The sequence below is a fragment of the Notolepis coatsorum genome (assembly GCF_963971535.1).
Source record: "Notolepis coatsorum genome assembly, contig: SCAFFOLD_317, whole genome shotgun sequence".
Lineage (NCBI taxonomy): Eukaryota > Metazoa > Chordata > Actinopteri > Aulopiformes > Paralepididae > Notolepis > Notolepis coatsorum.
The window spans coordinates 3,681-18,426 of NW_028169839.1; the positions used below are offsets into that span (position 1 = coordinate 3,681).

Below are 14,746 nucleotides of genomic sequence, written 5' to 3' on the forward strand. Positions count from 1 at the left end.
CAAAAGAGCTTGTAGGATACTCGCGGCAAAATAAATATTGCTCTTGAATTTCTAAATGTTGCCCTGAGTTTATGGACCAAGGGCCAGGGGCAAGTGCATTCAAATTAGATAATTATGGCATTTTCAAAATGCAAGCCCTGATCATTATGTCACATAATTACTTTACCTGTCCCTTTCTATTTGAGGAAAATAGTCTGAAATTCACAATGCAAAACTTTGTTTAGATTAACCACGTTAATCCTAGATTCACATTAATTTGAAAAGCCTTTATAAGGCCTTGGCTTTGTCTCATTTCAAAATATATGCCTGGGAATTGTGCAGTGATCTGGCGCCCTCTGGTGGTAATCGTGCGTTAGCACGGAATATTACAAACATCGAAAAATGACTTCGACATATCTAGAAACCAACCACACATAATATGCATGTATCTTCGGTTACTAATTTAGCATAGCTTAAAAGTCAAAAATGTGATTAATAAAACGAGTTATTCTGTGGTCATAAAAATAATTCCAACACCACGGGCATGTTGGTGGCGCTGTTGCAGGAACAGATAGCTGCGTCGAGGAGAGGAAAGGGTCAACGGGAAAGTGTTATTTTTTTTGTTTATCCGGAAGTGAACGTTTTTCGTCCGTGGAGCACCGGTGAGCCAAAACGATGGCACACAATCAGGGAAGACAGGGATATAATAATAATAATAATAGAAATGTTTCTAGACAGTCTGGTCACTCTGGTGGCAGGGCCGAGCCGGCCATTGTTGCTGGTCAACTCCCGGCGATGCCCCTCGCCTCCCCGCTCATGGGGAAGAAGAAGAAGCCCTTTCTGGGGATGCCCGCCCCGCTGGGCTACGTGCCTGGTCTCGGCAGAGGGTAAGCTAAGATGAAGTTAGCTTGTTTGCTCATTTGCTAGCCGTGATGATACCATTATATTGAATGAATGAAAAACAAATATATATATAATTAATGTTTTCCCATACATACATTTATTCATGGTAGCCCACCAGACATGTATTTCCCAAACGTTTCTTCCAGTGCTTGGCTGCTCTTTAGTCCCTGTCCTGGCATGTCTCCACCAAAAGCTAAGAACCTGTTGGAAACACCAACAAGCCACTACTGTCTCAAAGTGGACCTTGTGACTTGTATCCACTCACTAAGATGCATGCAGCCCATTCTGCTCATTAGCTGAGAGCATGGTTAGAAGTTGAACACTGTGGAGTTAATAACATGGCCCGATAAACATCCTTCTGATGACCCACACTGGCCTTTCTGAATCAGAATCAGGAAAGTCTTCACTGCCAAGTAAGCTTGCTCATACAAGGAATTTGTCTTGGTCATTTGGTGCAGCCATCAACATTATTAACAGACAAGTAGAATAAAAAAAATTTAATATATAAACGAAATTATAATTAAAAAAAATACAACATACTATATAGGGGAGGGCTGTACAATTGTGCAGGATTGTAGTAGAATATATACACACTAAATAAAAATACAGTGGAATAGAATATGTAACAGAGCTGTGCAGTATTGTGATGACCCTCACTGGCCCTGCTTCTAAGCCGCTCCCTCGGTAGGAGTTTGAAGGCTATTCTAAATGAACAGACCTGTCCTTCTGCCTTTCATGGTTAAAACGGCTTCCCTATGATTGCCAAACCCTCTCCGTTGCTTTTCTCCAGAGCCACTGGTTTCACCACCCGGTCTGATATCGGTCCCGCCCGTGATGCCAACGACCCCGTGGACGACCGCCATGCGCCTCCGGGGAAGAGGACCGTCGGGGACCAGATGAAGAAGAACGAGGAGGACGAAGAAGATCTGAACGATACCAACTATGACGAGGTAGGCGGGCCGTTTACCAGAAGAGACTCCGGTGCAGTCGCTCGAGAGAAGCAGTGCTGTTAAACCAATGGGATTGCAGCGGAGATATCTGTCTGATCTCTGGTTGGGTTAGAACCGCTGTCTGATGGTATATCTTTTCCCCTCTAGTTCAACGGCTATGCGGGTAGCTTGTTCTCCAGCGGGCCCTACGAGAAAGATGACGAAGAGGCAGACGCCATATACGCCGCCCTGGACAAGAGGATGGACGAGCGACGCAAAGAGAGGAGGTGAGGACTCTGAGAGACACTTGTGTTTTTGCACCGAAAGAGTGTTTGAGACATATCGAGCAACATCGCCTTTCTTAGGAACTAGGAGTGTCGTGATTTAGATTCTTGAGTCGAGAATCAATTGAAATGATCGCTAGATTTCGAGCTTCAAAATCACAAGCAGGATCGCGATTCTCCCAGTATTTATTTTCTCTCTACCCCTGCCTACTGGCACACGTCAGAAGAAACAAAACAACAACAACATTTCAAAGAACACAGTGTAGCTGCTAGTTAACACTTTGAGCGCCACGCCGTGTTTTCCTTTTTACCCCCTTGAATGCCACGGTCCACTCCCAATGTTAACGTTAATATCGCCTAATCTATGTTTTAAATTATGGCTATGTGTCTAATCTGCCTGTCGCTTATCAAAGAATAATTTTCCAGTCAGTGTTGTCAAGGCAGATTGGTTTTTTATCGCTTCATTTCCGTTTGAGAGCATTTTGAAAAGCACCCGTTTTCAGTTGAAAAACAGCCCATTCTGTGATAATCGCCTTTTACTGGAATATTCCAGAACGTTGATATTTGTCGGCCTATTTATGAATAGTTTTCAAATAAACACTAGATGATCAATAGTATACGTGCACGCACGCCAGCGTTTCCGTTAGCCGGTAATTACCGGTATTTGACCGGCAAAATCTGTTGAAGTCCGACATATTTAATCTCTCCGGTCTTAATGTCCGGTGAAAATAATTCCCTGAGTCTAAGCACAATTTGATTATTTGAATTGTATTAAAATAGGCTAAAATTAAATAGCCTATGCGATGAACGAAACGATCATTACATTTGTTTCCTCGTTGCTTCTAATAATGACAACGACGTTGTCAGCGAGAGCTTAGTGCTGGGTGTGCAAAATTTTGTGAAGCTGCAGAGCCGGAGCAGCAGCAGCACAATGCAGTATTCCAGCAGTACTCCAATTCAGCCATTTTCAATTCAATGTTGGGTGGGGGGCGCTGCTGTGCGGTCCCCAGAAAAGAGCCAATAACATCTGAATCAGCTGCTCTGCAGCGCCATACTCTTTGCAAATAAGTCGTTGCGAGGTGGAGAGAGTCGTCACGCAAACCCACGATAATGTTGCCGTCTCTCTCTGCCAAATTTCTCAGTTCTTCGCTTGATATAATTAATACAAATGTCCAATATAACGGAATTCGTTAGCTCATAAAAATGTGATTATAACAGACTGTTGTTTATTAATGTCGGGCGACTGCCCACAGACACCTATTTGATTTAAAGTCGGCAGCAGCACGAGTCTCTGGACTTATTTTATTTGGAATATAATGACTTTATACGCAAAAGTAGCCTAGTTTTAAGTAAAAATATTATAAATCTACATGCCTTGATGATGTCATTCTTTTGTTTTGTTGTCATTCTTTTGCCTATCAATTGTTTTTAAGCTCAATAAACTCTGACCGGAATTTCTTTCATTTGACCGGTAGATTGAAATCTACCGGACACTGAGGCCGGCAACAATTTTTTCTAACGGAAACCCTGACGCACGCACGTTCGAGCCGCGCGCTGATAATAGCTGCTTTCATTTCCTCATGGATTTTACAGTGAAACAGATAGAGCACATATCACATAAAAGCGTATATCTCCTCGAAAACGAGTCTGATTATCCTAACACTGATAACATAGATTCCTTACCTGACATCAGATGGTATCCAAATGGTATATTCCAATTCCTGATCACCATTCGAAAAAATCAATAAGTGTATAGATCTAACGTGTATACAGTAGAACTCATGATCCGCGGGGCTCAGAGGATCCAGAATGAATTCTGGTAACTCCGGCTGCATCAGTGGACTGGAAAATGTGGACTGGAATATTTTTTTCCCCCCATCCATTTTCATTGAGTCCATTCCAAAAGGGTGATTTACCATCTGGGAGACGATAGGGGGCGCTTTTTTCACATCTGATCGCCGGTGGCCCCTGGGTAGGCTAGGGTAGGCTCGCGTGATGCAATATGATTTCAGATCGCTAAAAAAAAAAATCCGAGAAAAGCCGTGACGTGGCTTTCAACGTAACTATCGTAAACACGCGATTAGCCGTGAGTGGCGCTCAAAGTGTTAACAAGCTCACCAGTAGCTTGCATTATTGTTGAACACACAGTGTAGCTGCTAGTTAACAAGCTCACCAGTAGCCTGCGTTATTGGTAGAGAACACAGTGTAGCTGCTAGTTAACAAGCTCACCAGTAGCCTGCGTTATTGTTAGAGAACACAGTGTAGCTGCTAGTTAACAAGCTTATCTATAGCCTGCGTTATTGTTGAACACAGGGCTAGATCCACAAAGAATGGATTGCACGGAGCAAGTTGCACCCTTACTTACAATTCATTATTAATTGAAAATGGGGGACCCTGATGTAAACAAGACAAACGTCTTTCTCTGGTCTGCATCCCCTTAACAATTGTGTGTATTGAGCCGTACTGTATTGTACCCATTCTGCAATCTGTTAATAAAACGTTCATTCAGCCTGGGTCTCTACCGCAGTCACTCTCACCTAGACTGCAACCATTTTCAACTTAAGGTACCAAGCGTGATCACGGGGCTCGCGGTGGGTCAAAAATATATCATATATGAATTTCAAAGATACCCAGCGTACAATATGGGTTTAACACAGCTTTACAGTGGGGTCTGGAAGCTCGGAGTTGCTAATAAACAGTTTAAATCATTGTTACAAAACGAGTGGTACTTACAGAGCGAGCCGTCTATTTCCACCATTGGTGTCACCGCGCATATTAGCAACTCCGAGCTTCCAGACCCCACTGTAAAGCTGTGTTAAACCCATATTGTACGCTGGGTATCTTTGAAATTCATATATGATATATTTTTGACCCACCGCGAGCCCCGTGATCACGCTTGGTACCTTAAGTTGAAAATGGTTGCAGTCTAGGTGAGAGTGACTGCGGTAGAGACCCAGGCTCGCTCGCAGTCACGAAAGGGGCTAACCAGTAGCCTGCATTATAGTTAGAGAACACAGTGTAGCTGCTAGTTAACAAGCTCACCAGTAGCCTGTATTATAGTTAGAGAACACAGTGTAGCTGCTAGTTAACAAGCTCACCACTAGCCTGCATTATAGTTAGAGAACACAGTGTAGCTGCTAGTTAACAAGCTCACCAGTAACCTGCATTATTGTTGAACACAGTAGCTGCTAGTTAACAAGCTTACCAGTAACTAGGGATGCACCGATCCGATATTGGTATCGGTATCGGCTGCCGATATCAGTAAAATAGCTGGATCGGGTATTGGTAAAAAAAATATATATATATCGGATATTTTTTTATATATAATTAATAAAATAAGAAATAACAATTCAGTACATTTATATCTATGTGTTAATTTGTTACATTTAGTTTCACTAAGTTAGGAAAGTAATGTTTTAAGTCAAGCCTGATGTTGCCTTGCACAAAATAATGATCCCAGTCTCTTCCACACAGTGACAGTGAGGTATACAGTTTATTAATTGAATGAATGAAGTTTATTTTCTGTCTTTGTTTACAACAAATCAAAAACACACTTGTGATCCTTTACAATTCTTAAACAAAATATATTTTAATATAAAATTAAATAAAAACGTGGATAAAATAAAATTGTAACTTTTTTTTGGAAGAAAAAAATTAACAATGGGTATCGGATCGGTATTGGCCGATACTCAAACCCAGGTATCGGGACTGAAAAAGTCGGATCGGTGCATCCCTACCAGTAACCTGCATTATTGTTGAACACAGTATAGCTGCTAGTTAACGAGCTTACCAGTAACTGGCATTATAGTTAGAGAACACACAGCGTAGACCAGTCAGAGATGATGAAGGAACAGAACTGGAAAATCGTCCTGCTTCTGTTTAAATCTAATCGTGACACCCGTATTGGGAATGGACATAGGATGGACAATGACGTTCTGGTTGTCCTTTTTGTCCACAGGGAGCTGAGAGAGAAGGATGAGATAGAGAAGTACCGTATGGAGCGACCGAAGATCCAGCAGCAGTTCTCCGATCTGAAGGTAACACTGCAGCTCCTAGATCAGATCTGAAGGTAATGCTGCAGCTCCTAGATCAGATATAAAGGTAACACTGCAGCTCCTAGATCAGATCTGAAGGTAACGCTGCAGCTCCTAGATCAGATATAAAGGTAACACTGCAGCTTCTAGATCAGATATAAAGGTAACACTGCAGCTCCTAGATCAGATCTGAAGGTAACGCTGCAGCTCCTAGATCAGATATAAAGGTAACGCTGCAGCTCCTAGATCAGATATAAAGGTAACACTGCAGCTTCTAGATCAGATATAAAGGTAACGCTGCAGCTCCTAGATCAGATATAAAGGTAACACTGCAGCTCCTAGATCAGATATAAAGGTAACACTGCAGCTCCTAGATCAGATATAAAGGTAACGCTGCAGCTCCTAGATCAGATCTGAAGGTAACGCTGCAGCTCCTAGATCAGATATAAAGGTAACACTGCAGCTTCTACATCAGATATAAAGGTAACACTGCAGCTCCTAGATCAGATCTAAAGGTAACACTGCAGCTTCTACATCAGATATAAAGGTAACACTGCAGCTCCTAGATCAGATCTAAAGGTAACACTGCAGCTCCTAGATCAGATATAAAGGTAACACTGCAGCTCCTAGATCAGATATAAAGGTAACACTGCAGCTTCTAGATCAGATATAAAGGTAACGCTGCAGCTTCTAGATCAGATATAAAGGTAACGCTGCAGCTTCTAGATCAGGTATAAAGGTAACGCTGCAGCTTCTAGATCAGATATAAAGGTAACGCTGCAGCTTCTAGATCAGATATAAAGGTAACGCTGCAGCTTCTAGATCAGGTATAAGGGTAACGCTGCAGCTTCTAGATCAGATATAAAGGTAACGCTGCAGCTTCTAGATCAGATATAAAGGTAACGCTGCAGCTTCTAGATCAGATCTAAAGGTAACACTGCAGCTTCTAGATCAGATATAAAGGTAACGCTGCAGCTCCTAGATCAGATATAAAGGTAACGCTGCAGCTTCTAGATCAGATAGAAAGGTAACGCTGCAGCTTCTAGATCAGATCTAAAGGTAACGCTGCAGCTTCTAGATCAGATATAAAGGTAACGCTGCAGCTTCTATATCAGATATAAAGGTAACACTGCAGCTTCTAGATCAGATATAAAGGTAACGCTGCAGCTCCTAGATCAGATATAAAGGTAACGCTGCAGCTTCTACAAAAAAAAATGTAAATGGCTGGCTGGCTGGCTGGCAGACTGACTGACTCGCATTCCTCAAGCATTAGGTTGACATAAAAGTCAATCACACAACATCAACACAGTTACTTTTCCATTTGTCGATGGAGGAATAAAAGTATTTACACTACTGACAGCCGTGTTTATACTGTAGCTAGTACGCTAGCTAAGTATTTGGGAGAGAGCGAGACAGACGGACACTGACAGACTCTCACGGGACATGTGTATTTAGTCATTACTAGGCGTTATTGTTGTAGCTTATCTTTGTGATTCAACCGCTTTGATTGCACACTAAGTATCTTAAGTTACCGACATTCTAGGGCTGGGCGATATGACCAAAAACGTTATCGCGATAAAATTATAAAATTATTTTCATATAATTCGATATCGATAATTATCGTTGATATAATGTCTGTCAAGTTTAATTAACTTCTTATGCTGCTGCGAATGTCTCGAGTCGAGTTGATGTCGTCATCAGTCCGCGCACGTTAGCAGTTAGCCGACAAGCGGAATATCTCATGACAATGTAATAAATATGACACTAAAATACTCTCTTCCGCCACAATATATTGAAACGACGTCCACTGTATAGCCCACACTACTATAAACGTGGCCTCAGAATTCACGCCACACACATACTCTGCACGTAAATATATAAAACATCGCCGTGCAAGCTAATTAGCCTAGCAAGCCTTGTTGTTGAGTGAATGTCTCGAGTCGAGTTGATGTCGTCATCAGTCCGCGCACGTTAGCCGACAAGCGGAATATCTCATGACAATGTAATAAATATGACACAAATACTCTCTTCCGCCACAATATATTGAAACAACCTCCACTGTATAGCCCACACTACTATAAACGTGGCCTCAGAATTCACGCCACACACATACCCTGCACGTAAATATATAAAACATCGCCGTGCAAGCTAATTAGCCTAGCAAGCCTTGTTGTTGAGTGAGTCCTACCCCTGGGTCTCCTTCCGGGTCTCCTTCGCTCTCGGCCATCTCCTTCACCGATTGGTTGTTAGTGCGTGCTCATATCCAAGCTTGGAAAATCGATATATCGAAACTTTGCGACCACGTTTCATGTTTATTTCGAGGAAATAATTTATCGCGATAGTTATCGTTATCGTTTTATCGCCCAGCCCTACGACATTCTGATCCGTGTTTATACTGTAGCTACGTTATTTAAGTTACTGACCCGAGTCGTGTTTTGACTTGGGAGGAGAGAGACGGACGAGAAGGCTTCGCATCCACGACACTGTGTCCTTGTTTTTTTCTCTTTCTTAAGCCAATTTAATTTATTTTAAGCCTCACCTTCATCTGTCCTCCCCTCTTCTCGTTCCTGCCCCCCCCCCCCTTGCGTGGTCCAGAGGAAGCTGTCGGAGGTCTCAGAGGAGGAGTGGCTGAGTATCCCTGAGGTGGGCGATGCCAGGAACAAGCGCCAGAGGAACCCTCGCTACGAGAAGCTCACCCCTGTCCCCGACAGCTTCTTCTCCAAACACCTCCAGTCTGGAGAGAAGAACACCTCCGTCGACCCGCTGTCAGGGGTAAGAACACAGAGCCTCGTGGCAGCACAGAGAGACTCGAGAGGAACTTCTATCCCCAGGCCATCAGGCTGCTCAATGTGGACTCACTGTAACACTAACTCATCCATTCTACACTCACTGCACACAACACCCTCATGCACACACTCACTTTAGACACTTTTTAAACATTACACCATATTGTATCTATTTATTCCTTCAAATGTACACTACCTCTTCTACTTTTTCTTTAATTATATATTTCTTTTTTTAACTTTTACATTTTAGTTTTGTATAGTGTATATTTTGTATAGTGTTTGGTCTTTACTCTTTTACTGTATGAAGCACAATCTCAGGAGGGGCATACAGAACCAAGCATTTCACTATAATGTACCTTTTATATGTGACAAATAAAACAGAATTTTAACACACACGTCACACAAACAAATTCCCTTCTTCATCTCTTCATAGACTGTGCATGAATGTTATTATGGGGATCTCAAATGTTACTGTGTTTCTCCCACTGTTCTCATGTTTGTCACATCCCTGGGTGCAGTTTCAGCATTGCACCAGCAGGGGTCAGGCCCTGCCGTTGCAAACTTGGCTTGAGCCACCTGAGTGAATTCTAGGTTGTCTACTCCGTTCCACTAATGAATACCCCCCTCCTCCACCAGCTGGGTGGTCTGAACACACCCTACCCAGGGAACATGACCCCTGGCGGCCTCATGACCCCGGGGACAGGAGAGCTGGACATGAGGAAGATCGGCCAGGCCAGAAACACCCTGATGAACATGAGGCTCAGCCAGGTAACCGACTGGATCAGTCTGATCCACCCATCCATCCATCCATCCATCCATCCATCCATCCATCCATCCACTAAACAGCACCTTCCCACACTTTAGAGGCAATGCACTTAAAAAAAACATCAACACTTTGGTATTTAAAGGAAAACTCCCAACATTTTGGGAAATTAGCTTATTTGCCATCTACCCTGGAGTTAGACAAGAAGATACATACCTTTTTTCTTCTCTGTGCATGCAGCAGGAAAAAGGAGTAACACGATCAGTAATAATACATAGAATGTAAATTATACACTATTTAAAAGAGGATAATAAAAATATCCAATCAGGTCAAGTGTTCCTTTTATTAATCCTCTTTTCTCGAAGCATTGCTTTCTTTTTTTTCTTCATTTATTTGGAAATGTCATCTGTTTGTATCAGCTGTTCAGGTAGACTGTTCCAGAGTCCAGGTACCAGAGGCAGCTTCTCTCTCTCTCTCTCTCTTTCTCTTTCTCTTTCTCTTTCTCTTTCTCTTTCTCTTTCTCTTTCTCTTTCTCTCTCTCTCTAAATAGGATAAACACTATAGACGACAGCATTATTTAATCTCCAGATTTCACTTTAAGATGACGCTCTCTTTCTCTCGCTCTCTCAGGTGTCAGACTCGGTGAGTGGTCAGACAGTTGTTGACCCTAAAGGTTACCTGACTGACCTGAACTCCATGATCCCGACCCACGGAGGGGACATCAGGTGAGACACTGGAGACGATGGAAGGCTGCAGTGGAGCGACGGAGGACTAGTGTTCAAATCTCTGCACTCTTAATTAGGGATGGGTGTGAATAATCAATTACTCCAGTACTCGCCTCTTCAACTGAATTCTAGTGGTTTTTGAGGGTGCTTGATTTTTCTTTATTCGGTTACTACCAAATACGTCCATCAAAAGTGTCTGTTTTACTGTGAAAAGTTTGTTATCTTAGCGTTATTTAACCTCTTAAGCTGGGCCGAGATTTATTACACTTTTGTGAGCAGGACATATAATTGTATTTCCATTTCTCCTTCAAGGGTTTGATGTCCGCTTTTATCTCAGCCGTTACCGCCAGTCTGTAGGATTCAACGTATTTATCGATTTGTCTCTCCAGTAGTTCTTCCTTCTCCTCCAGTAGCTCCGTGAGAAACGGCTTAATAGCAGTCAGGCTAGCCTCACTTAGCTCGGCCCCAAGTGTGCTTGTGTTCGGCGCCTGGGGCTGTACCCTGTCGGCTACCGAGGTCGCAACACCGCGCCCAGCAGCCCGTTTGCTCGCCATATTTGTTATAAAAGTAATAAACTGTTGAAATCATCAATAATAAATAAAAAGACTAGTGGGGTAATAAAGGTGTTGGTTTGTAAAAGTTTAGGGAGCGGATGCGATGTGTGACTTTACTCCATGATGCCGGCTCCTCCCCTCATATTTCATGTTTTTATAATTTCCAAATTGTGCCAACATGTCGTCTACTTTACGTAGCTTTCCATAGACTATTGATACAGACATGTTGTTCTATGAGCGGAGATACCTGCTGCAGACAGAGTGGAGGTACCATATAATATAATTATTACAAATGGTAACTGACTGTTTTGACTGACGATACGCATTAATATTATATATTGCTGTGCATTATGTCCACGGAGCAAGACATAATTAAATCGGTAGTGTGTGTCAATATCTCGTTTTTATTGTTGCTGCCATGCTCTTTTAAGATGCATTCTAAAAATAGATTTCCCAAACTGTTGGAGTAATTCATGCGGGTACTGGTTCTGGGAAAACCTTACTCGTGCCCATCCCTACTCTTCATATAGCTGCTGTCAGGTGAAAACCTTACTCGTGCCCATCCCTACTCTTCATATAGCTGCTGTCAGGTGAAAACCTTACTCGTGCCCATCCCTACTCTTCATATAGCTGCTGTCAGGTGAAAACCTTACTCGTGCCCATCCCTACTCTTCATATAGCTGCTGTCAGGTGAAAACCTTGTGTCTCGAGGTGCTTTCAGATTCATGTATTTCTGAAGTTCTGCATTGGGGTTTTGAATGGGTTTCGAGGCCATTTTAGTCAATGTAGTCACAAGTTCACAACACAGAGAAACCATGGAAAATCACCAGAATTGGAGATACAAGGTCTTTACCAGACAGCAGTGACATGATAGGAGCGTCTCGCTGTGTCACTGAGTGTGACTTTGGTGTCTGTGTGTGTGTCTGTCCAGTGACATCAAGAAGGCCCGTCTGCTGCTGAAATCAGTCAGGGAGACCAACCCCCACCACCCCCCCGCATGGATCGCTTCCGCCAGGCTGGAGGAGGTGACTGGCAAGCTGCAGGTGGCCAGGAACCTCATCATGAAAGGCACAGAGATGTGTCCCAAGGTATAGACAGACCCACAACACCAGGAACATCATTATGAACATCAGAGAGATATGATTTGGCGAACCAGGTTGATCTAATGAGCTGTCATCCATTCTCTCCAGGAGAAGTCCAGCTCCGCTATGCGTCTTGCACACAGACACCTGAACACAAACGCTACGTGGCCATCGGCTGCATAAAACAATGTATTTAGTCTACATAGAACACGTTGAAAATTACGAGACATCTGGACAGATTGATTACATTAACATTCTGAAGTTACTAATGCAAAAAAGGAAAATCACTTTTAGTGCTAATGAAATAGAGTAACATAGGTCTGAACTCGAGTTGAACTTGAACTTGTGTACTCACATTGTTCTGTAGTGGTTGCAATATCCCCCAAAAATAGGTATAAGCTGGAAAACACAGCGGATCCATAGCCTGAAGTCTTATCAGAAATGTGTCTTGGAGAGATCCGGGTAAACCGTGTGCCTCGTCCATGTGGCCATTCATTCGGAATTATTTTCACTTCTGGTTTTCGCTCGTCACCTTACACCTAGATCCCTTATTTGAACCCCCCCCCCCCACGTGGGGTATCAATGGAAAGCTACACATTGGCTACAACGCGGACCAATAATCTTCGCAATCGGCGGATGATTCGCAGTTCTGGAGCCTCAGGAGTCCGGGGTGGTAATCTGACGCTTGCACGTACAAAGTCGCACGCCTGACATATCGTCATCTAACTCGAGAACCGAGGCACAGATTTGGTTGAGTGAGGTGGCGTTCGAACGGCAACAAATACAGCTTTAATTCGGTAATTTATATGTTCGGCGAAAAATGCAGCCTCTAGACGCTTTTGTCTATTCCGCCGGCGGGCATGAGGGCCCTCTCCCCGGCCGTTGCGTGTTAAGGTATTATTAACACTTTGGCTGCCAGGAGCCGTGTTAAAGCGTCATTCCCGGCCATGCTCAAGTTGCCGATGACGCTTTACAGCGTCTTTAATATCAATATTTCAAAAATCTGGAATCGGATTCATATGTCCCCTCCGCTGGCCTGAGATCCACCAGGAGGACCCACTGAGCTCTCTGGCGGTTCAGGAGCGCCATCTGGTGGCCGATCGGCGCAATCGCTTAACAGGAAGCGCAGTAGAGGTTTTGCTGGACGGCCGTATTACTTCCGGGCACTCGGTACATGTCCCGGGACTCTGGCTCGTCACACTAAATAGCGATCGATTGCCAATAGCTCGATAAACAACATGATTTGGACGTATATACCATTATACAAGCTGGAGATGGACCGGGTAAATCGCCATCCCATAATGATAAAATGTCTACTCTACGATGATCGCCCAACGGCGCGCGGAGACTGGGGTGAGTTTTAGCGTGTAACGTTACCGTCTTCGATACTAACTGCTATTATCAACATTTGACCCACATTAGATGATTGGTATAATGCTGCCCACGGAATTATAAACGCCCCCCTCGCCCATCCGGTCAACATCAGATGACGTGTAGTAACTTCTAGAAGTACGTCTAGTTGGAATTTTTTATATCGCGCTGATTGCCATCAAACTGTATTTCATCATCAATATAATGCATTTGGGGCTATATATCACGTTCTGGAGAAAGCTGCAGAAAGAGATGAAAACATTCTTATACATTAGACCATACTTTACTATGAATATGTGAATGAAAAAGTTTAACGTTGCTACACAATGAACAATACATATAGGACTTTGAATGGGCCCTAATAATGGCAATGTAGCAATAGAATTTAAAAAGTTATAGCCCTGCAAAGAAGGGGACTTTCTCCATAGACAAATAGAGCTGGCAATCTATGGTATATCATGAATTTAACCCATGGCAGCCAAAGTGTTAACCTGGGTCTTGTGTCTGCAGGCTGTATTCGCCAAATATATTTAGTTCATTTATAATCTGGCAGTCATCGAATTGGTTGTGGAAGTGTTCCAACAGGAGGAACACTAAAGCCTCCTATACAAGACTCCTCTGTATTTATGTAAATGGTCGGCTCATTGCAATTGGTATCGCTGTCCTTAACACTTTGAGTGCCAGCCATGAGAAATCTCGTTAGTTCATGCCATGCGTTGAGTGCCAAGGACGAGAAATCTCGTTATTTAATCGTTATTGCTTTTATTAGCGAAATCCATTAATTTTTCATAATTCTAGCATCACGTTATCATTGGGGCTGTCTATGAGCTCGAACAGGGAAAATACCGCCCCCTATCGTCTCCCGGATGGTAATGCACCCATTGGATTGGATTGAATGAAAATGCATGGGGGGGGGAAATCCGGAATCCACATTTTACTTCTCAGGCATGTAACCCGAGCCTACTGCAGTCATCGCCAACCCTCAGAACAGCGTGGATTATGTGTTTCGAGTACCCAGCGTTGGATCAATAAACGTGATCGATATTTGGAATGGCGATCAGGAATTGGAATAATCTTTTTGCAGAACATCTGTTTTTACCAGTCTTGGGGTAAGCAGTTTTTTTCACACATATATCTCAACGTGTCCCCTATGTGTGTGTGTGTGTGCGCTGACCAGGAAATAGATAATAGATTTTTCAGCCCGCTTCTCTATCGTGCATAAGTACACATATTATCGATAATCTAGAGTTTATTTGAAAACAATTCATAAATAGGCAGAAAAATTACAAAGCTAAATGGCGATTATCACAGAATCTTATTTTTTTCTGGAAATTTC

General features: G+C 43.0%; 1 protein-coding gene across 1 annotated transcript in view; it reads left to right on the top strand.

The window, feature by feature from the left end:
• Nucleotides 1–627: 627 nt before the first annotated feature.
• The window catches only part of prpf6 (PRP6 pre-mRNA processing factor 6 homolog), a 46,345-nt gene continuing 32,226 nt past the window's right edge, over nt 628–14,746 (top strand). The window contains exons 1-8 of the mRNA XM_084339516.1: nt 628–866; nt 1,673–1,832; nt 1,980–2,098; nt 6,054–6,132; nt 8,725–8,901; nt 9,552–9,683; nt 10,309–10,403; nt 11,889–12,045. Of these exons, the coding sequence (XP_084195642.1) occupies nt 655–866; nt 1,673–1,832; nt 1,980–2,098; nt 6,054–6,132; nt 8,725–8,901; nt 9,552–9,683; nt 10,309–10,403; nt 11,889–12,045 (1,131 nt within the window). The 5' untranslated portion in view covers nt 628–654. The remainder of the gene's footprint in view (nt 867–1,672; nt 1,833–1,979; nt 2,099–6,053; nt 6,133–8,724; nt 8,902–9,551; nt 9,684–10,308; nt 10,404–11,888; nt 12,046–14,746) is intronic.